This window comes from Candoia aspera, chromosome 2 (genome assembly GCF_035149785.1).
Source record: "Candoia aspera isolate rCanAsp1 chromosome 2, rCanAsp1.hap2, whole genome shotgun sequence".
NCBI classification, from domain to species: Eukaryota; Metazoa; Chordata; class Lepidosauria; order Squamata; family Boidae; genus Candoia; species Candoia aspera.
In genome coordinates this window covers 31,431,959-31,456,382 of record NC_086154.1, presented here as the reverse complement: position 1 = coordinate 31,456,382, position 24,424 = coordinate 31,431,959, and the positions used below count along the sequence as shown (strand labels likewise).

General features: G+C 35.9%; 1 protein-coding gene across 2 annotated transcripts in view; it reads left to right on the top strand.

Annotated features, from left to right (window-relative positions):
- The window catches only part of SHQ1 (SHQ1, H/ACA ribonucleoprotein assembly factor), a 107,490-nt gene that overhangs the window by 17,394 nt on the left and 65,672 nt on the right, over positions 1-24,424 (top strand). Inside the window, exons 7-11 of one of the 2 annotated variants that reach the window (XM_063291593.1) lie at positions 347-453; positions 9,546-9,700; positions 10,964-11,017; positions 11,199-11,322; positions 19,102-19,222. In XM_063291593.1, coding sequence (XP_063147663.1) covers positions 347-453; positions 9,546-9,700; positions 10,964-11,017; positions 11,199-11,322; positions 19,102-19,222 — 561 coding nt within the window. Of the gene's footprint in view, positions 1-346; positions 478-9,545; positions 9,701-10,963; positions 11,018-11,198; positions 11,323-19,101; positions 19,223-24,424 lie in introns of both variants that reach the window. The other variant, XM_063291592.1, reaches the window with a different exon arrangement.

Genomic DNA, 24,424 nt, shown 5'->3' with positions numbered 1-24,424 from the left:
CAAAACTATTTTAATTTTTATAGATCATGAACTAATATTGGAAGACTATAATATGTGTATATCAAAGTATATCTTCTCTTCGATTGGTACAAAGTGTATCAATTTAGCTTTGCTATTAAGTGCACCAAAATGATGAGTATTTTAAAAAGTGGTTAATCTCCCTCATTCTTACGGTGATATCCTGAAATCTCAGTTTGTATTGAAGTTGTACTTCTCTTCAAGGGTTTCAAGCTCATGTTGTAGATGTCTGAGGTGCCCATAAGATATGCTTACTGTGACTACATGTATACATTTCTAATACAAAATTCATGAATTGTATAATTCATAAGCCTTTCTATCTTTCCAGGGCCGATTTCTTTGAAGATGAAGCTATTCACCGTCTGTTGAAGTACAAGCCCTGGTGGGTTAACACCTACAAGTTGATGATGAACTCTCAAGGAAGCCGTTCTTGGAGTAAGTGCAATCAATCTGCACTTGGTAGGATTGTACTTCTACAGCTTATATAGATCCCTCTTGTCTATGCTACTTGAAATAACAGGTCTCCCACTGTTGTGAAAAGAACTCTCTCTACAGACTCATTTGTTGTTTTCTCAAAGGACTGGAAAAGTTTGACAATATTTGAGCTTTTCTGATACTTATGTATCTGGATGGATGGATAGTCTGTGGACTGCATGCAGCCCTGCTCCCTCCTCCCCATATTTGCTGATTCCAAGCGTCCTATGGTCACACAGTTGAATTTTGGTAGCGAAATGGGCAAATTTTGGCAGTGTCCTTGTTTTCATTTTTTTCTTTATAATTAAGGGTTAAGAGTAGCCTGATCAATAGAGCTATGCTTATGTTTTTCTGTGGATTCTCCAGAAGGTTGAGAGGCAAAGCTGTGGCCCTTGATCCCTCAAATATTGCCCATTCCTGGTCTATAAGAATTAAGAAAATGATCTACACCATGAATTTACTATTTTCCTTCAATCCTTTTTTTTTTCTCATTTTCTTCATCCCCATCATCACAAAAAAGCCCAACTTGTTCTGACCAATTCAAAATAATCTCAAGTTTCTAGGTTTGGAATAGATCCAAATTCTGTACATAGATTTACCCCAAATGATGTTACTGGCTGAATTTAGTTGTTTTTGAGCAAAGCAGGTACACCTTCAAATTGCAGGGGCTGGGGGGAGTAGGGAAGGAATGAGTCAGGACTAAACATTTGCATGAAGTAATGTTACCAGTGTAATCTGAGGAAAAATGACAGTGGATCAGAATACATCCAGACAGCAGTTATATCTAATAGGTTTGTATAAAATCTACTATTCCATTTCTGCTCTGGACCACACTGATCTGCCATTTGTGGGGGGGCTGATATGACAGTTTTCTGGACTTCCAGTCTATTCAGCCCAAACAAATGTTTTTCATCCAGAACACCATGTTTGAACAAATTATTGCTGGTTCAGCAGATTGATTTCCAGAAAACCAGTGGACCACTCCTGGAACAGCATGGTCCAGAAGAGAAATGTTGCATTTTGTGCACCCTTAATATCTATGCTTGAGTTTAAAGAAGTGAGAATAACTCATTCCAAAAAATCAACTCATGACATTTTCAAAAGTTTTGAGCACTCATTTCCTTTGAATATCCTTCTGATGAGACAGAAGACATTAAAGACCACTTTACATATTTATGAACCTATGGTGAAATATGTTTCCAAGTTAAAACTTCCTTTTGTTGTATGTCCCACTTACTGAGCAAAATTGTGGCTGAGGGGTTTTTGTTAAGCTTAGACCATTGATAGACAGGTTTCTTCTCCTGTCTCATAGCCTACTATCTGAAAGTTAGTTGTAGTGAATGGCAGTGTTAAGGAGTGGCATATCTACCCTTTTATAAGTTATCTGTGTACATACCACTATATTAAACACAAGAGGGGAGAAATAAGAAAAGTACAAATACCATTTCCAATATGTTTCAAATACTGTCAAGCCACATGTTCTAAATTGATAATATTTACAAACATAGTATGGGATAAATATTTTTTCCAGGAAAAACAAGAAAGTTTGTTTTCCATAATTATGTAAAAAACAACTCAAGGAACTTTGACGAAATTGCTTGAAAAGTCTCTTCTTTGCTGAAAGATAATTAGTTTCATAGTTAAACAATTGAAACTGGAAGTGTTTTTAGATTCTGCCAGAAATCTTATGTTGAGAATTCTTTTAAGAAGTATAAATGAATATAATTAAAGAGCAAGCCATTGTCATTTTTATTCATTATCAATATTAAAAATCTTCTATAATGTACATGGATTGCTTGTGTTAATTTACATATTCAGAAATATTAAATCTCTAGGTTGCCTGATTTAGTGCTTTAAACAGAGTTGGCAGCTTGGCTTTTGGATCCTCTGAAATGGTTTTTGTGCTAAACAATATACGTGCATTTTGACGAAGTGATTTAGCCTAAGGAGATACTTGCTTTGATGAGGCAAAGAGACCACTTGATTCACTTTGACAAACAATTTGAGTGACTTCAAATCTCCAATACTGCAGGAGAAGACCCTTGTCAGCCTTCTCCCCACTGGCTAAAGTAATGGCAGGCTGGATAGCTTCAGGAGTGCTGGCTTAAGGGTATACAGGGTGATGGCTTCCGACAAATGCTCCATCAAGCCTGATAGATCTTCAGTTTGCTCATGGTAATGCTATGGGAGAAAGCTCCTGTCAGGGCATAAGGGAAGTTCACTCCCAAAACTTTCTCAGCATGTACAGAGCATGTTTGGAGGATGGGCCACTGTAGTGGTGGCTGATGGCACTCTGTGCAGTGGAGGCAAGTTAGCCCAGAGCCTCCTTGTTGCATCCCAAGGGTCTCCATACCCAGGCAGCTGCAGCACTAGCAACAGTCCTTTCCAGCTGGTTGCCTTCTGACCCTGGTGAACAATTGAGAGAGGAAAACTATGTGAAAGATCTTTTCAACCACATTCCAGCTGTCAAGGGTTGAGAGGTGTAGCTGGGTATTGGAGCCTCACAGCCTGAAGCCTCTTGGAATTTGGTGGGTTCTCACATACTGTGTGGCTGAGCAAGGAGGCTTGGCTGGGGGCTTTGTTGACTGATAGCTGTTGCAGCCTGGAAGTCTCCTGAATAGCACTGCAGGAAAAAGCTGCTCTCCACCTTTTTCCCTAGTGCAGGCTCTGCAGGAGAAGGCTGAGAGTGGCTCCAGTGCAGAGTGAAGCGAAGCATTATGTTTGCTTTATTTCACTATTAAAACCACATTTACTTTTGAAGCATCTTTGAGAACATGGTTTCTTCAGAGCTTCATGAAAGTGAAACACCTATTTGAAGCTTCACCCAACCCTAATAAGCAGTCCTCATCTGTGGTGCGCTGTGCTCTGGATTATGAGTGATGGATATATCATTGGAACTTGCCATCAGCAAAGGATTAGTGACTTTGGGCTTCATTCAGTACTCAAATGCTATGATATGGGTAACTTGATCAATTTTGGAATTTATTCTATGTGCAAGCCCTTGTTTCAGTTACCCTATTAAAGTTTCATTTTAACTGTCAGTTTGAAAATCAGACACTTATGATCTATGTAATTTATCCAGATTGAACTCAAGGGAGATAATGAAAGCTGTGTTATTTCGGCGTCAGTTTTTCACCTGTCAGGCAAACGCCCGCTCCTGATGGTGTAAACCATGCAAATTACCACCTGTTTCAGTGAGAATTGACTAGTTGACAATGTGTTACAGAGTTTTTGGTAGTAGATACCACACACATCTTCGGCATCTTATGTAGAAGTAAGTTGCCATAAGTATATTTGCGTATGATACCACGTCAGTCGCAATCAGAAGACAAATGTGTTCTATTAATTCCAGTGATATTTATTCTAAAATTTGTGTATGTAGGTCCGAGAAGTTATCAGTAGAATGGAGTGCAGGTTGTTTACCCCTCCCCAAAGCCCTTTTGACTATTGCAGCACAGTGAGTCTTTCTAAATATATCAGAAATCAAATGCTACAAATACAGTAACTTCCATGTGAGAGACCGATATCCCCTCCCCAATGTGTCCAAGTCACATTTAAATTCATGCAAGTGTGCAACTCTTCTTACACATGTTCAGCAAGGCTTCTAATATCTACTTTTTAAAAACTGACTTTTGCTAAGTTTGATTGCTGCTTTTCATGTTTTATGCCAGCCTTCTATTCATTTAACTCCACTGCTTTCGGGAATCTTTGCCTTTTGTCTCATTTTCCTAATATGTGTTTTTTTAGCAATAACTTTATTAATTTTTAAAACAAAGAGATAAAATCTAATAAGGAAACTAATAAGGAAACTAAATGTTTAAACTAATGAGGAGAGAGAGAACACAAGTGCAGAAAAAGAAGAAAAAGAAAAAAAACAAATAGAAGAAGAAATAACTCCCGACTCCTTTTAAAACAGATACAAGTAACACTTACATTAAACTCTTAATCTAAGGTTACAACATAACATCCATTTTTTATATTGTCAACTAATATTATTAATCATCAAATAATTTCATTCTTTTCTGTTTCATGGAAAAAGTCCAAAAGGGGCTTCCAGTTCACCATAAAATCACTCCATGTCTTTTCTCTAATCAAAGCTGTCAATTTTGCCATCTCAGCCAACGCCATCAACTTTACCATCCATCCTTCCATTGTAGGTAATATCCAGCCTTTCCACCTTTGAGCATATAAAAGCCTCGCTGCAGTTATCGTTTATAAAAACAAAGTTCCGTAAGATATTTCTAATTGTTTATCCATCAGACCCAAAAGAAATGTCTGGTTTCGATAGTGTATTAATCTTTAAAATCTTTTGGATTAATATGTGTATTTGAGTCCAAAATTTTTTAGCCTTTCTTACATGTCCACCAAGGATGATAAAAAGTCCCTTCCTGTTGTCCACATTTCCAACAAATATTTGAAGTCCCATTATACATCATTTTCCTAATATGTCTTGATTCTTTGGGAAGACAAATCTCTGGTGATCTGTTACTTCTGAATTGCTGGACTATGATCAGTATCTTATGCTAAGGCAGTGTTTCTCAGCCTTGGCAGCTTTAAGATGGGTGGACTTCAACTCTCAGAATTTCCCAGCCAGCATGGCTGGCTGGGGAATTCTGGGAGTTGAAGTCCACCCATCTTAAAGCTGCCAAGGCTGAGAACACTGTGCGAAGGCATTTATGCTACCTGTAACTCGGTTCTGTATGACACAAACAATAAATTGCCACAAAGTATTTGGTAAGAAGGAGAAAAATAAATCAAGTTGTATGCTGTGACAGAGACAAATGGGACCTGATGAAAAAGTGTCTCCCTTCCTCTCACGAGGAATGTTCCTGTTAGTGATTTTAGTAAGCCTGCGAGATGAGTCAGCTGGAGTGGGGAGAGGAATTTTGGAAGCAGTTTGTTTGTTTTCTATCCCACCTTTATTATTTTTTTATAAATAACTCAAGGCAACGAACATACCTCATACCACTTCCTCCTCCTCTTTTCCCCACAACAACAACCCTGTGAGGTGAGTTGGGCTGAGAGAGAGTGACTGGCCCAAGGTCACCTGGCCGGCTTTCATGCCTAAGGCAAGACTAGAACTCACAGACTCCTGGATTCTAGCCTAGCACCTTAACCACTAGACCAAACTGGCTATTATTTAATTATTATTTAATCTTTAAAATTATTTAATATTTCCCACCTCCCTGAGCTTTACTATCAATATTCTAGATAATCCTAAAGTTGGAATCTGGTTTTAAACATTTGCAACTGCTTGTGGGAATAAAAATATTGCAGAGAACTTTTTTTCCCCTTTTCCTTCCTTTTCAAGCAGATGTAGGAAGTGAACTTTTTATCCTGACCGACAAAAGTATGTGACTTAGGCATGCCTAAAAAAATTGCCTACAATTTCAGGAAACTTTTTACTTCAGAACTGATGGACACTTGACTAATCTGGTTCCAAATAAGAAGGAATAATTATTTACCAAAATCATAAAATGCTTTTCATGGAGGTTTGAAAGAAAAAATGAATAAGCATGTACTGGATACTTTATATCCAACACATCTTTCTTCATTTAAAGAAATGCTCTTAGTTGACTTGTAAGGCAATTGTTAAAATATGTAAGCTTGATAAAAGTAAATTCTCCCAAGAAAAATTAAGAAAAGAATTCTAAAAATGACATGTTTCCTGCAACATCAGAATACTTCATTATAATAAAATGTTATCTAATGTGAAGCTTGATTAATTTATAATAGGTAAAATTCATATTCTAGCACTTACTCTCTTGTATAAGTGCTTCTTGGTGACACTCTTCAAGACACCAATGGTATGTAATGTGGTAATCTTGGTAGCTGTTTGCTTGTATATTTTTAACTTTAAAAAAATCATCATGGAACTCCCTTACTTTTATTTATCTTCTTCTTCCCCCTGAAGCAACTGTTCCCCTTAAGGTCCCAGTGATTTTAGTACTTCCAGAGATAAATACAAGATTGTTTCTTGATCTTTTTTTCAATGTTGCCAATTTTCTGGGCAATGCTATATTTTAATAAAATTTTACAAATATCTGTTGAGACAGTTATCCCCGAATCATTACAGAAGATATATCAAGATTCTTTCTTGCCAATCAGTACAAGTGTTTATGCAAAAAGATCTTTTTATTGGCCTGTTTTAGTATCATGTCCAAAAACTCTTGGATGAAACTAATTTTTAGATCCACTGGACTAGGATATTAGGGTAGGTCTTGCTGTTAACATAACAAACTCATTTACTCTACTAGCATTTCAACTTTCTTGTGGGCATGCCTTCATCCCAGTTGTTTAGATTAAAACACAAGTATAACAAAAATTATTACAAGTTACAATTAAAATATAAAACATGTTTCATTTATTAAACCTAAAACACATTTTATTATTTGAAAGTTACAAAAAAGATTTGGATCTTAAACACTGAAATAAGGAAATGAGATTCAAAATTAAATGCTCCACATACCTCTTTTTCCTTTTACTAACACTTTAAGAAGACTTGATTCATTAAAATCCATTTTTTTTAAAAAAAAGTGAAAAAAAATCCAAGAATCTATGAGTAATGTTGTTTATTTTGGTGTAAGCTTATTAAGTCCCATCAAGTCCTCCTATGCTGGCTAATCATGGTGGGAGGGTGTTCCTGGAAGAGGTGAGCAAAGAACACCAGGAGCAGATAGGAGTTTATCATTCCAGCAGGGTCACCCAAGGCATGAAGGTCATTCCACCTGCCCAGCTAAAACAAGCAGGCACCTATATCAGGCAGCAGTGATGTAGAAAAATGCTGGAGGCAGAAGATCACTTTAGTAACAATGGCAAAGCCATCATTTCATACTGCGTAGGAGAAGGCAATGGTGACCATAACGGTTACCAAGAAAGCCACATGAATAAAGTGACTGATGATATAGTGCCAGATGATGGGCCCCTCAGGTCAGATGTCACTGAGCATACTACTGAGAAGGATTTGGGTATCTTTCAGAATACTAATGGAGTTTATGATGCCACTAGATTAAAGACTTTGGGGTATCTCAGCTCCCTTAAGAAATCCATTACACTGGGAAGTTTGGAAGGAAAAAGAAAAGGATGACCAGAAACAAGGTGAATGGATTTGATTACAGTGGCCATGGGTACATCATTAGAAAACCTGAAGGGCCAGGTTGAGACAGATCATCCTGGAGAAGGTCTATCTGTGGTTACTAAGTTGACACCAACTTGATGGCACATAATTAAGCTTATTAGTACAAATTATAGAGGGGGTAGGTATGCTGAATTGTATCCCTCTTTACAGACAGTAAAGTGACTTTCAAATATTGGTTGATATTTTATTTGATTTCTGTATTAGCTGCTGCACAAAAGTGAGAGCAAAATAAAAAAGGAACTTCTTTGCATGGGGTTAGGATGATCTGGAGTAGTCTTAAAATGCTACATAGAATAGCTTAGAAAAGGATCGGTAGAGAGAGGGGAAACGTAAGGGTTCTTCATTCCTTTTCCCATTCTTGATCCAGTCCCCCATGACTTTAATGCACTGTTCTTCTGTTCCATGCATTTTAGAGCCTTGAAGAGTAATATTGCTATTAGTGTTTACTTCTGCAACATATATTTGCATGTCTCCCTTGGCAGGAGAATCAGAAAATATTTCTTGATTTCCCATCAAGCTTATATTTGTTTCACCTAGGAGCCTAGGTCTGTGTTCAAATTTCAGTTAACTTGGAATTCAACACTATACATTTCCTTAATTTTCAAAGATTATTTGCACCTCCCTAACTTTAAAAAGGAAATTTACAGATGGTTATTTTGATGTAGGAACTGTATTATTAGCTATACATATCTCTCTTGCTATAACAAATTGTATTTCTTTATTGCATCATTTCTATACTTCCCTATTCCAAACGACTCCAGTCCCTAAACAACACCTGTTCGTTAAATTAATGTTTCCAGTTACGTGATTCAATATATAGTTGTGTGTGTCTGTGAATGAGTATGGGATATATCTTAAACTGATGTCTCTAAAATTGAAAACAATTTAAAAAATTTAGATTTCTCTAAAATTGAAAATCTAAACTCACAACTCCTTACCTGAGTAAACTACCTTCAGATGAGAAATGGGTTGATTTCTGATGGATTTATACATGCTGTTGCTTCATCTGGTCCCAAAATTATTTAAATGAACACCATGTTTCCCAATGAAAACTTTGGATAATTACAATCTTTTTTCGGTTTCTGGTTTTGTAATTATACTGTGCTGTAGGTTGTTCAACAATTATTTGAATATGCTACAATTGCCTAGCTTTGCACAACACATTAAGTCATAAACCATAACATGCAAACTGCAAGAACAGGCTTCACGTACAGTATCTTTCCAAGCCAAGCCCAAACAAATAGCATAATAGTAGAGCAATGTTTCTCAGCCTCAGGAGCTTGAAGATGTGTGGACTTCAACTCCCAGGATTCCCCAGCCAGCATGCTGGCTGGGGAATTCTGGGAATTGAAGTCCACACATCTTCAAGCTCCTGAGGCTGAGAAACGCTGCATTACAGTGATACATGACCCTAGCCAAAATGTAAGTTCCTAACCAAGTATGAGGTAGCTGTTGTGGATATTTAGCTATCCCACATTCTGTCTTCTTTCAGACACTCCCATTTACTTAAACATTTATGGGACAAAATTAGCCCAACACCAGACTGCCTTTAAATTAAATTATTATGTTTTTCTTTTCTTTTCTTTTTTGAGGAACTTTGTTTTATTTTCATTTTTTCAGTTATGGTTTTTAAGGACTTTTTTATGAGGGTTATGTGAGATCTTTCCCTCTTTTTGTAAGCTGCTTTGGATTCCTTTAGGAGGAAAAGTGAAGAAATGTATTAAATAACTATTATTTCTGAATGGGAAAGAGTAATTGGGCAGATGCTGAGGAAGTTAAGCATTTCATTCTGATCTTAAGTTTAGAGTAGTTATAGAGAGCATGTTCATGAATACCATCTTTGTCAATTGAAGTATATAAGTATATTTAGAGTGGCTATGTGTATTGTGCATTACAGTAACAGTCCTGTTTTTAGTTTCCTTTACAGAAGATGAGAAAGAACAGTTAAGAAAATTCACTAACAGAACATTCCTGCTTGATAAAAGAACCAGTCAACAAGTCTATCTGAGCTTAGCTGATATACTTCTAGCATACTGCTATGAAGTCTGTGTCACTGAAGGAGAACATAACGTGAGTTACTCTTTTTTTCTCTTCACCTGCTTCACAGTATGGCATTTTAGTGAAGTGGCTCCATCTTGAAGGCTATAGAGAGCTACTCTGTGAATTGGAAGGCTTAGTTCTTCAACTAGACTTTGCTAAAGCACAGACCTGCAAGGTACTATCAGAAGGCAGCTTGCCGTGCAACGTATTAGAAATGAATAGGAGGTTTAATCCTGGTCTGACAGGTGTGCTGAACTGAGTTTAGCGGAAGAGAAAATGTAGGGGGGATTTGGAGAGAAAATTCTGCTGGACTGTAAATTCGAAAAATATGGAAATGGTTTTAAGAATAGCAATTGATAATCGTGGGTATGTTGGATATCAACAGTATTTAAAAATTATTTTTAATTCCTTACTTCTGATATTACAGTGTAGAATATTTTCCAGGACACTGCACTGCATTCACTTAAATAAGCTGGGATATTTTGAGTGAAACAGACCAGGCCAAGAACAGTTTATTCAATACATTCAGTGTGGAGTTCAGGTTTAGAATGTATGGAAGATAAATAACCCCACCACCACATGTACAGCCCTGCTCACTTCAGTGATATCATAATTATTCCATTGATGATCTTTGCAGCCCCCAGACATGGAAGAAAAGGAAATGCAATCACAGCCTCCCAAAGTTTTCTTACTCCAGCATAACATATCCACTTTTCTACTACACTGACTTTATAGACAAGGCTTTTTCCAACTTCTTATTGTACATGGTGGTTTCCACAGCTTCTGGTATATATTCTACATCCTTCAGTATTGCTAAAAAAGTCATCATTCTGTGATATTTTATTCAAGTTAAAATTGTACAAATAAAAAAATGTTTTTGGATAAATACAGACGTTAAGAAGACAATTGGTGTTGAACATTTCACATGTTTAAAACATCTTTTGAAAGGATATGTGATTATATTACTAAAGTAATTTAGGAATATCTGACATTTCTTAATTTTCTAATTATTTACTAAAACAATTGTCCTGTAAAATTCTCTTCAAACATTTGGGCTTTAGCCAATTTTGCTTGGTTAGCACAAAACTAAAATGTTCAAAGAACGTAGGAGATGACTCAGAACTATGTTCAATATAATTTCCAGTTTATTTCAGTAATAGCTGTATTCTCAGGATTGGCATGAATCGACATAATGCTACATTTTCTTAAGCCCAGTTAATAGAATGTATAGAATTATATAGAATTCTGTAATTATAGAATAATAAATGACGTTTCTCTATCCCTCTCTTCAAGGTTGAGTCACCATGGAACATACGGAAGTTGAGCTCAACTTTATGCTGGTTGGAAGTAAGATGATCATATAACGTTAAGGACAATGCATTTTACATCTGTAGAAATTTCTCAAAAAGCGTGATTGTTATATACTGGAATTTTACAGGCAATTTTTTTTATCTTTAATCTTAACCAATACTGAAGCAAACTTTTTTTTAATCCCTTATAACCATTTTTTTTAAAATCTTCCACGCAGAGTTTTACTAACATTTCGGAAGTTCTTGTATCCTTTGGAAGAAGAGTTCTGTGCTACCCACTTTGCAGACACTTCAGTTTAGTGATGCGAGCCTTGAATGACACTGTGATGATACTACAGTTAGGTAAGATAATCACTTTTTGTTAAATGGATTGACTTAAATGCTACATCTGTCTTTTAGGTACTTCAAAGATAGGGCATTTGATTGAAAGAACGTGTTTTTGGATGAAATTGCTGTACACATCAGTGAAACAGATGCGCTTTGAGGAAATTAAATTATGTTGATAAATGAATGGACCAGAAGGATTTTGGGAGAAGCTACTTCTATCAGGTTTATTTAACACTTGGAATTTTGTGAAGGGTAGACATATTTCAAATGTGTTCCTGTATAATACAGGCTAAGATATAAAACCAGGTGCAGCTCCCCATTTGTTTGACAAATCCTCTAGAGATAAATGTAGACCTAACAGATCAGAATCCCAGTGAAACAGAAAGTTGTAACACATGCTAGTTGGGATGTGTGAAGCAAAGAGAAACAATTATTGCCTGTCGCGTAGTAGGGAGTTCAGATGCTTATGTTAATTACTTTGTCTGCAGACTTACCATACATTTAACTATTCATCTAGCTCAGCATTTCTCAACCTTGGCAACTTTAAGATGGGCGGACTTCAACTCCCAGGGTTCCCCAACCAGCATGCTGGCTGGGGAATCCTGGGAGTTGAAGTCCACACATTTTAAAGTTGCCAAGGTTGAGAAATGCCGAGCTAGCTATCTGGGTCAATAGGGAATTTCGTGTAAGAGAGTGAGGATTCCAGTGATGGAAGGACTGATTGTTCCATCCTTCCCTGCTAGTGCTTATGATTCAGTGCTGATTGCAGAGGAAAGCTGCTGTTTCCTTCATAGCCAGCGTGTGAACCTAGTAATGAGGAATAGAGGTATCTGTCTTTCCCTCTGATGGGCCACTTATCAAAAGTAAGTAAGTGTCCTTTTGATAGGCTAGACAAGAAATAAAAGACTTTCAGATGAGTAACATTTCCATTTGTATAGAAGGCTGCATAAATGTATACTAAATCAAAGGTTGTTGCATCTTTTTCATGATGAAATTCTGAAAATGTGCTACTGAAAGCCTTTTTAGAGTACCTGTAATAGCCATGGAACAAAAGCTTTTTGCTGAATAGATTAGGTAAAGCCAAATATCCTTGTATCCCCTGGAGTTGCCTAGTCTCTCTACTTATTAAAAATGTTTAACAGTTTTAAAGTCAACATGAAACTGGTTTAATTTCTTTCCACTCTGCCAAATGCTTTCATTTGGATGTGTCAGGTTACCTAGGAAACCACTGTAAGAGGAAATGTGATTGGCTCAGTTGGATCATTGTTCGTGTTGTGAATGGAATTGAAATAACTTGGGCTGTTCTTAAGCAAATAGTTAACAAGAGTGAATTTTCAGCCTTCTCTGCTTGGTACGTGATTATCTTGCGGATTTCAAATAGTTAAGACAAATAATAAAACATGATTTGATTAAACGAGTGAATGTGAATAGTTCTAGTAATAGGAAGTATCAAATATTATTTAAAATAAAATATAAGAAAGACATCTGCTGTGTGGTTATTTGGTTATTTGGTGCTGTTTTGCCTGTAAGTATGAGATATAAACCTGCTCGCCTTTATTTGCAATCAGAAGAAAAAAGCTCCTGACATTTAAATAATACTGCAGAGGGAATATATTTTTGAAGAAAAGCAAATTAACAACAAAACCACCACAGTTTTTTAAAGAAAAATGGGAGATTTGAAACATTTTATTTTTTCCCTTTCTCAGCAAGAATTGTTTAGAACATTTTATTATTTTTTTAAAAATGTTTTAAGTATGCACTTCCCTTGTGTTAAACACTATGGTAGATAATAATGGATTAAGTTCAAGACTTTCTATATAAAAATAAAAGGTGGAATTTTGACTTGAGTTGAACATTGCAAGTTATGCAATACATTATATATGCTGTATATATATAATTATACATAAAAATCATCAGCCGCCTCCTCTTCAACATCAGTGATTGGAGTATAAACATGGATAATGGTCATGTTAAAGGATTGTCCACAAAGTCTAATTGATATTAATCAGTCAATGATTACATTGTAGCCAACAATGCAACTAGAATTCATGTCCAGGATAGTAAACAGTGTGATCTTCTGACTGAAAGTGTCCAATTCTAGACCACCTCAGTTTGCTGATATCTACAATATCAGTGTGTAGTTGATTCATTTTATGTTCTTTTTTAATTAAAAAAATAGTATTAAAATTTCGAGAAAAAAGGTAAAAAAATAATACTAATAAAAATACACACTTAAAAAAATACAGAGAGTATAGTAAAGAAGGAAAAAAAATAGCAATTACTTAAAGTAATTGAATTTAATTAAGAACTTTTTAACATCCCCATCTTGGATTTTATATCTATATTTATATTGTTACTTAAGAATACTGTTTTTATTGTATTTTAACCTGTATTTATTTATTTTTTACTGTAAACTGTTCAGAGTCACTCTCGAGTGAGATGGGTGATAACAAACTTTGAAATATAAATAAAGTAAATTTATTTAAATTAATAAAAATTCAAAATATAAACAAAACAGTAAAATTTTACTAAAAATTAAATGGGACAATCCTTACACTTTAAAAAAATGATAGAAACCAGAAAAATGAAATAGAAGGAAAAAAATCAAAGAAAAAATCTACCTTATATATTAAACTTATCTATAAGCAATATTATCTATAAACAATAGAATATAGAACAAAACATGAATTATAGCAGATCTAAAATATTATGTGGCCAATATATTTTAAGATACCACTAACAACTTAGAGTATTTACTATAAGACATTTCATATCCAATTTCTATTCAAGAGATGTCTCTATTGAACTGTAAAAATACTGGTTAACACAATTGAAAACTATGACAACAGTAAACAGTACAATACTGTTAATATAAATAATAAACAATACAGTTTAATCTGACATATAGCCTACACACTTTTACAGTATTTTTAAAACAATGTTTATCTTTTCCCATGTGATAACATCGGCAACTGGGTGTCCCAAAGTCTTCAGTCTAGCCACATCGTAAATACCATTAATACTCTGAAAGATCCTCAGCTCTTCCTCATCTAACCTGAGGAACCCATTATATGACACTATGTCATCCTCATTTTATATTTCATACCCATGTAGTTTTCATGATAAAATACAGGAGTGCTTTACCATTGCCTTCTCTCACACAGTATGAAATGATGCTTTTGTGTTGTTATAGTGGTTAACCACCTCCAGCATCTTCCTGTTTCGCTGCTTTCCAATATAGGTTCCTGTTTGTTTTAGTTGGACAGCTGGGATGACCCTGATATTGATGGGGCAATCGATAGAGCTGCATATATTCTCTACCACCAGTACTGGTTCATTTAGCACAGAGGCAGTAAGTAGCTGCAGAATTACACTCTGCTTGATCTACTTCCATCAACACATCCCACCCAGATTAATTGATAGGATCTACAATATAATTAAAAATTTAGAAACTGTGTTGAATTCTGACTACAGGTGGATGGAGGTTTGTCCATAGCATACTTCCACTGAAGTGAAAATATGTAGTTTTGTGGATTTCCTCCTATTTTGCTGTCCCAGCTTCATTCAAGTTGCTCTGGATTTTTTGCAACAGCTTAGAAAGTAGCATTGATGCTAGAAAGGAGCACTGGGCACTGCAGAAAAAAACCAGATCCATATTTTTCCCCACATTTTTCCAGTAGGAGCCCCTGCTGCATTTTGTTGCTTTACATAAAAGTCCTAAATGCCAAAGTAGATCTACCCCTGTGAGTCTCTTCCCAACTGCTTTGTTTCTAATTGTATAAAAAAATTGCCACAATTTTTAAAATTCATTATTTGCAGTAATGACTATGAGGATATGTTAATAAATGTTCCTGAGGTCAGAGGTTGCCCTCTTCATTAATTTCTTTTTGGATGTGGGAGTTCATGTTTCGGATTTCCAACAAAAGACTTGATTGGCAACAATAAACAAACAAACTCTGTACTTGAGTTTAGGATTTGTACTTGACATAGATATTGCAGTGGGAATAATTCTAGTTCAATTTTAAGCTAGTATTCTTCAAAATGAGTGGCAAATATGTGAAATTACATTACTAGAGGTGTGTAGAAGAAAGGAAGTTTATCATTCACAGAAACTAGCAGTGCTTCTACCTGGTTTGTGTCAGCTCCCTCTTGCACAAGATTTACATTTCACGATTAAAATTTTGCTGTTGCTAAGTAACCTGTACAAATAAACATTGTTATCTAAACATACACATGTCTCCATTGCAGGTTTTTGTCTTATGTATGAAATATTTGGGTATTAAGATTCACTGTCCTTTTATTAGAAATTGAAATTTTAACAATTCCTTCTTTATGTCTTATTAGATATAATTTATAATTAAAAGCCAACATTACACACTCAATTGATAATAATTTGGTAAGAATTGGTAGTACATAAAATATCATGTAAATTCTTGGCTAGTGAATTAGAAGTGATGGTGTAAAAAATAGATTAATCAGAAATAGTTCAGATGTATTTGTAACTTTGCAAGATCTGTAAATTAAACATGGTTTTTAGTTGTGTAGAAAGAATGTAATTAATGTGAGTGTTCATACCTGGCTATAGCTATAAGGATTGTGCTTAGTGCCTCTCTGAATCAAAGGACTCCTACGTGTTCTTCAGTAAAGACGTGAGAAAGAACTAATTGTGTTTTAAGGCATTTGCACACACTTTGTACATATCCTGGACTTAATCTATGTGTTCTTTCTTGTCTCTTTGGTAACGATTTTCCCCTCTCCCCCTCAAGGGCATCCTCTTTACTCTCTGCATCACAGGAAAGCAAATTAAATTGTCCCAGATTGATGGCTGTCTAGGCTCTGTGTGAACACATCCAATGAATGGGACCCCACAACCCCTCTGGTTCCACCCTTGAACTGATCTTACTGTTAAGAAGCTTTTTCTGAAACTTGCCTTGCTGTAACTTAAATCTGTTATTTCATGTTCTGCACAACAAGAGGCAAAGGTCATGATCTTCTGTGTTGAAGAGTATTTAAAAAGTAATCTTTGAAAGTATTTGAAGAGAATCATCTTATACCTTACTCGCTCTTGTCAAGACTAACTGTATCTATGTATCCATGTATCATTCTCTGTTCCTAGGGCTTAGCTTTCCCTGGTCTTCTGATCATCTTCACTGCATTCTCTGAACTTGTTTCTCAGAATTTTTCTTAGTGTGGTCCCTAAAACTGGTGGAGCCTGACCAAAGCAGAATAGAATAGAAGGAGTATTTGACATGATTTAGAAGTTATGCTTCTGTCCGTGTAGCCTAAAATGGCATTTGCCTTCTTTGCAGAAGGCACATCACATTGCTGACTTACCTTGCAATTTCATACTATTCCCTTTTTTAATAATAATTTTATTAAAGATTACAATTACAACAGTAAAAACTAATGCAAACTAAAAAATAGAAGAATAAAAAGAATAGAAGGTGCAGAAAAGAGAAAGAAGAGAAAGAAAAATAGAAAAGAAAAAAATAAGAATATAGTAAAGAAAAAGAAATGAAATATATAAAGTGACTTCCCCCTTCATCACAAAAACTATAAACATTTTTTAGTGACTTATCACCTCTTAAATATGCCAAATGATCTCTTCTTCCCATATCCCATCTCTTATCTATAAACAAGTCCATAAAGCCTCATCATTTCAGTCCTGATACCAGCAAAAGTCCATTAAGGGTTACTAGAGATAACGACATACCTATTTTAACCTAGATCAAATAAGCCAACTTTATATTCCTTCCTTTTACTTCTAATAATCTTGATCTTTAGTCCCTTCAAATAATGTCATAGAGCTTGATTTCTTTTCATTTTTTCTTTGTCCCTTCTCACAAAGTTCTTCAAAACTTTGACAAGCTTTTTTTGTAAATCCAATATAGGAAAATTATCCAGGTCATTATCTTGGTTTGTTATTTATATACCCATTTTAATTGTTAAGACATCAGCCAGTTTCTTTTGTATGTCCAGTGTAACATCTTTTTTCATGTCATTCTTGTAACTTGTCATTTTTACATCCACTTTAAAATCAGTCTCAGTCTTGTCAGGTAAAACTTGTTCCTCTTCCAGAACATCTTTTAAAGACAGTCTGTCTATAGAGGCTGACAATCTTAAAATTAGCTTCTGGGTCCATTGTTCAAAAATATCCCTCAATATGTCCACTTTTTTTGTTTGTTTGTTTCATTCTGTAATTGTAAGTCGAGTCTGAGTGTTCTTCTCCTTTAATTATAATCTTTAGTTCCCTCTAGTGTCCAATTTTTAAAGTCTTATCTTATTTTTTTTTTAAATAATTCAAAACAAAAGCATTTTCCCATGGGAAGGATTCTTCATAATTAATTCCAAAACTTTATTTCAAATTTATCTGGACCCTAAGTCTGTTTGTAAAGTTTTAATCACCCTTTTGCTGGTTATTCCAAAAAAAAATTTTTTTTAAGTTCTTAAACTTGTAGTTAAAAGGATTGCTTTACTCTTCTTCAATTCCGTAAGCTTACTTTTGGTTTCTCTGGTTGGGGGCATTAACTTTAGAATGAGAAATACTTGATTCAAAGCAACATCTATGTTAGTATAGCTTAAATTATTGACTTGCAGCTTGCCGACAAGGCACAGCAGTGGGGTTGGTTGGTATTTCCAATAGTTTGGAGGGATATACATGTGATGATGGAGACACTGTTTCCTTACTGAAGCAGGTTTGGGGTCCAGGATGTTCCTAGAGCCTACTATGTGTAGTCATTTCTTCTATCTTAAGAAATCTATTATGTACAGTCTTCCCCAAACTGGTGTCCTCTGCAAGTGTTAGACTACACCTCCCCTTATTCTCTGGCTAGGACTGGGAATCTAGTCTTTTCAACTAACATATCTGGAGGGTTCCAGAGTATTATTAGAAATGTCTCTGAAAGGTGTTTTTTTTTTTTAATCAGACCCTAGCATGTGTTCTCTAACCTGTCCTCCGAATATGCTCTAAACAAATGAGTGGAAATTATGTAGTGAGGGAAAAAATGACATAAATGTATATGTTTTTATGACACACAGAAATATGATATGATATGATATAATTCAGTTTTAAGATATGAGCAGAGAAGTGATTATGCATAAAACATTAACAGTTAAAAGCTTTAAAAAGCTTCTTGTAACATACTGTTAGACCAGACAGGGATGCAGTCGGGTTGGGAGAATCATGTGCTTACAGTTGGTCACAGAGCTTGTGACTGTCAGTTGCCCCAGAATCTTAGCTGTGATTCTTCTGACATTTTCATTTTGCATTTCCTGTGTATCTGTGACATAGATGATAAGAAAGATGGGGTGGGAAGAATGGGGCAGACCTAGTTTACAATTAATGATTTTCCCTGGAGTCTTTTAAACAATTCTCTCTGCTTTAGAACATTCAAGCAGTTACTGCTGCTTTCTATAGAAAACGTTAAATTGATTACTTTAAATTTATGAATTAATGCTGGTGGTGCCGCGGGTTAAACCCCTGAGCTGCTGAGCTTGCCAATCGGAAAGTTGACGGTCCAAATCCGCGTGACAGGGTGAGCTCCTGTTGCTAGTCCCAGCTCCTGCCAACCTAGCAGTTCAAAAACATGCAAATGTGAGTAGATTAATAGGTACCGCTTTGGCGGGCAGGTAACGGCGTTCCATTTAGTCATGCTGGCCACATGACCACGGAAGTGTCTACGGAAAAACTTCTTTGGCTTTGAAACAGAGATGAGCACCGCCCCTTAGAGTCGGACACGGCTGGACTTAATGTCAAGGGAAACCTTTACCTTTACCTTTACCTTCCTCTTTTAGGTAAAAGTGCCATTTTGAAGTGTCTGCTAGATATTCACAAGATTTTTCGGGAGAATGATCCTGCATATATTCTTAATGACCTTTACATCACAGATTACTGCATTTGGATTCAAAAAGCTAAGTAAGTTTTAAATCTGTTGTTCTTTTTATGATTGTGTTTTATCTTGTGGAAAAGTAGTAAAAAGGTCCAAGTTGAAAGTATACTTATCATCATCATCATCATCCCATACACACACACACACACACACACAGAGTATATATAAAATTCAAAGTGGCGAACATACCTAATACTCCTCCTATTTTGTACACTGAACTTGGGATGCAGAATAAACATTTCTATAGATTTCTTCTTTCAGTGCCTGTTCCTAATATTCCTAGAAGGCAAACATAAACATTGTTGAATTCTATGTAAATGATAGGGCTTACTTTTGTCAAAGGATTCAAGAAATTGCAGGTAATATTCCCACATTCATACATTATGCTCAGTGATGATACAAAATTATATGGATTAATAACAAGGTAGCCAGCTAATCTGCCATACTAGAATATAACTCTGTCATCCTTTTCCTGTTTAGAGAAGAAATAAGCCAGAATTTGTTTTCTGTCTACCAGGTTTGTGGCTTATTATAATGTGCAAATCAGAAAGATGATTTAAATTAAATTTGAGTTATTAAACAGATCAGTTGTAAGTCCTGTGTTTGAAATTGTATAGGTTTGTTCAATAATTGAATACCAGATAGATGGATAAGGAGGACTAGCTATGCAAATAAAGTTATGATGTCATGGAGCTACTTAGCCTCAATACATACTGTATAAGGAAAATAAATGACAGGCTCTGAGAGATTTGCATTTGAAAAAAAATGCTGAATTGTTTTCTTGTGGAGTTAAAATTTTAGGCACAAATTATACATTTTTACCCTTCCAAGAATCCAGTCTAATTTATATCAACTTGTTTGCAGCACTTAACATCCTTACTGATAAGGAAGCAGGAGTATGAGGGGGCTGCTAATATGTCCTTTAGCTTTCCTTGTCACTGGTACCACTACAGTATAATCAATGCTTGCCTTAGTTGGGAAACATTCTGATGTGCCTTCCTCTTGATTATATGTGGGAGTGTTAGGAACTTGAGCTATTAATTAAGCTACTTATTATAGGCCTTTGAGATATAAATTGCATAAAATGGGCACTTTAGCAGAATGGACAAGTTTTCTTTTCCAGCCTTGGCTTTTTAGAAGTGTAGGGTAGCTTAAAAACTCTTGACATGATGTCATCCCTTTGAGGTAGGGCACGTCAGGAAACAGGCTGCTCAGGAATGATTGAAACTCTCTCTCTTATACCCCAGGGAATAGAAGGCAGAGCCAGATTGAGTTTCTTTCTACTGGTTTCTCCTTTTGTTGGGATTAAAACATTTTTGTAACTGTCTCTGTATAGCAACTCCAATGTCATCTTTGCGGCTGTCCACACATAAGAATTGCTTGCACATAACAATTAATAAAGTCCTGGGTATGATCCCAGCTTCTTAGGGGAATATTGTACCCACAGATCCTGTGTGCCATTGACAGCTTGGCATCCATCAAGTACGATGCCCCACCTGATATCTTTAGATTAAAACAAAACAGGAAGCTCACTTGCCACAAATGAAAGTCAATTTCAAATGCAATGTTTATTCTAAGAGAGTCTCAGCAGGTGACAATAGCTGGCTTACTTTTTCTGGGCTTGGAAGCTAAGCAAGGTCAGTTCTTGGATGGGCACTAATATGGAATTCTAGGGCTAAATACTAGACTGGAACATTTTAAAAAAAAATCTCAGAAGAAGACAGTAACAAACTACTTAAGTACCCTGGACAACAGTACTGCATTGATGTGTCTGTGTAGTCTCTGGGAACCAAGCTCAACTTGAGGTACATCTCTACATTTTTATTTCCAATAATGCTTCCAGACTGCATGTATGCCAAAGGTATTCTAAAAAATATTTAAAAAATAATAGATTGAAGCCCGTTGGTCTCATTGAAAGTGTGCCCAGACAAGCCCGAAGAAGGATAAAGTCAAGTTAAGGTGAGGGAGCAGCCTGATAAAGGATAGGGAGGATCAACCTTTCCTTCTGGTAAATTGTTATTTTGTGAAAATGCTCATGATGTGTTGTGAAATCTCCAAATGGGCCTACCAGCTCAAAAGCTTAGGGTCCCTGTATTAAACCAAACACTGATGAAGCTGCTTCTGCTGTCTGGAAGAACCTAGCAGAGGGGATGATTTATATTTATATACCCAAAAGGTTCTTCGTATCTCGACTTATTAGGCAGAGATACTGATAAGCCAAACAGAACCATAGGAAAGACCTAACATACAACTGAATACATAAAAACTCATAATTAGAAGAAGCTTTTCCACTGCTTCCATTAGCAACCTCTGATGATTCCTTAAGTGCTGCTGCACAGAACCCTTGACTTTTGAGAAGGTAATATTCAAGACAATGCGTGGAAAGAGACACAAAAAGGACATGAAAACACAGCACCCAGCACTTGTGAGTCCTAGTTAACTTTAAATAAACCTCATAGCTGTTTTAAACAAGTGAACTTATTTAGTAAACCAACATATAAAACAGTTTTGATCTCTGATTAGTCTAGAGGTCCCTATTCTTACCTGAAGCAGCTACCCCGACATTTTTCTCTTCCAACTGGTACCAAACGAAGCTAGCCAGAACTAACATCTCAAACTTAAAAAGATGCCTATCCCAGCCTGGTAACCTCCACTACTCTCACCAACCCTGGTCTGGTGGCCACTGGCAATGGATTGTGCTAACTGCTTCTTTTGTACGTGCTGAAAATCATCCAAGAAGTCTTCCACTGGGAATACCTTTTTTGTTTTTCCTGAAGCAGGAGAGTGTGGCTACCAATTTCAGAGCAAGTCAGGAAATAAAATCAATTGTGGTTCAGTATCCTATATTTTGTTTCTGTTTCGATGGAGACATCCTAGGTCGATTTCAGTTTGCACAGTGAAAAGAATAAAGTGATTGTAATTATGCTTACTGATGCAAGATACTGATAGCTGGTTTTGAATAATATATAACCATTATTCCTAATGTATATGTTTGTAGTATAAAATGCACAGTTATATGGACTTATTTAGCACATTATTATATATATATACATACACACACATACATACAGTGTGTGTATGTGTGTGTGCATGTATAAGTTTCACAGAGCTTTTTCTACAAAGCGTGTAGAGCAGCCTTCCCCAGCTTTTGCATCTTTAAGATCCATGGACTTCAATTCCAAAATTTCTTAGAAATAATAATGCTTGCTGGGGAAATCTGGGAATTGACATTCACATGTCTGGAGAATCCCTAGGTTGGGGAAAGCCAATACATTACTTTATACGGTATCTCTAAACTAGTACTCTAAATCAGAAGTAAGCATAAACAAGAAATAACCAGGAAACGTGGTCATAATTTTTTATTCCATTTAGAAGCAAAGTTACTAAAGAACTGATCAGAACCCCCTAGCACTACATTTGGAATACATATGTGAAATATGATAGAGTAGTCCTTTCCACCCTCAATTCTCCACAATAGTTGCTCCAGAAAAATACGTATGCTTAATGGCGTTGAAAGCCACTGAAAATCAACAAGCTTGCAGTCTTCTCTTTCTCCTGAGGGCTCATCTTACAAGTCAGCCAAGGTTACCTGAATGCCATAAGTAGCACTAAATACTGGCTGAAATGGATTCAGAAAATAATCCAGTAACCTAAATTTGGTCAGCTGCCACGCACTCAAGGAACTTGCCTAGGAAAGGGACAGTTACCAATGTCCTATGATGATTCAGATATTTTAGGTCTATTAGTCATTTCTCTGGAAGTGCTTACAGTTCTCCAGGGAGGCATAAATCCTCGTAGAAGAACCCACCTTCCTTGTGAAGGGGGTTATCCTTCTAATAAGTGTTCTTTGCAGAGGGAAGTAATGCTCTCAACTGAAAGAGGGTTAAACTGAAAATACCCCATTTCTTTACCACTGTTGTCTTGCCCAGTAGAAAAATCATGTCACTGCTCTATTTGAGGGGTTGTGGAGGACCACTTGGGGCTTTGAAAGCATGGTCTGTTTGGTCATGGGTCCTCAAATTGTTCAATTAGTTGTAGACCCTTTATTTCTGTTTGGTTAAAGTTTTTATTTTCCAGTTTATCTTCCCCAGTCTATTGCCTTTCAACTGTTGCCTTTCAAATGTGGCTGAATATGTTTTCCTGTATATTTTAGAACATCATGCTGAGGGAGATAATTACATTAGATTGCCTGGATAATGTTATTGTAATACTTATTCTAAAGTAAATAATTTGTAGACCTCTATCTCAATAAACTTGTGCGGTAGGAGGTATTTAACCAAAATGTAAAATACCTGTATTAACTAAATCACGTTTCAATCATTGATATGCATTTTGAGGGAAAAATTCAGTCTCTGAAGGGTTAAATGCCATTGAGCCATTGTATGTATGTATGTATGTACCATTCATAGTCTGGATCATTGCAGGTTAGCTATTATACTTGATATGTTACACTTATTGTTTTGATTTCACTATAGGATATGCTGGAACTCCCTAAATGCAAAATGCTAAATTCTCGTGTGAGTTCTTTAAAAAAAAATTCCTGAGCAGTTACAGACTAGGCAAAAGCATTAACCATCATTTCTCACAGTTATATGTGGATTTGTGTTTGACTGGGTTAAAAAACAAGCAAATTAAAATATATTCCCTGGAAAGATCCTTTCAGTCTGAAAAGCTTTATGTGGCCTCCTTTGCTTTTGTTGTTTTTCCTTCCCAAAGCCCTTTCCTTCTGTTTCATTCAACAAAGCATTTGGCAATATTAGATTCAGCATATGCAGCACCATAAATAATATACTGCATGCCCAGTAATTTTCTAATACTTATAGTTTTAATTACTCCCTTACGTATTCCCCATAACATGTTCTACTGTGTATAGTTGAGCCATTATGTATTCTTGAAAAATTTTCAAAACATGAAAGAAGAAGTTGGTAATAAAGCTCTTCCCAGGTTGCAATGGTGGCATAGAAAACAGGAAAGCAGGTCGTCCAAGGATCTCTGCAGGTGTTGTCAGCATTTTATGTTGAAAAGCCAGGTGTGGCCAGGTGGAAAATTGCATCTTTAACCCCTGAGCCCATATAGTACTTTGCCAGTTCGTTTGATCCTTCTACTAAACAAGCCCATACTGTAATGCTCCCTGCTGCCAACCTTGATACAGTTTTGATTTTTCAAAAATTTAAAGCTAATTGGTGAGGACTTTTGTGTCTGATGGGGGGAATACTCAAGAATGTGCT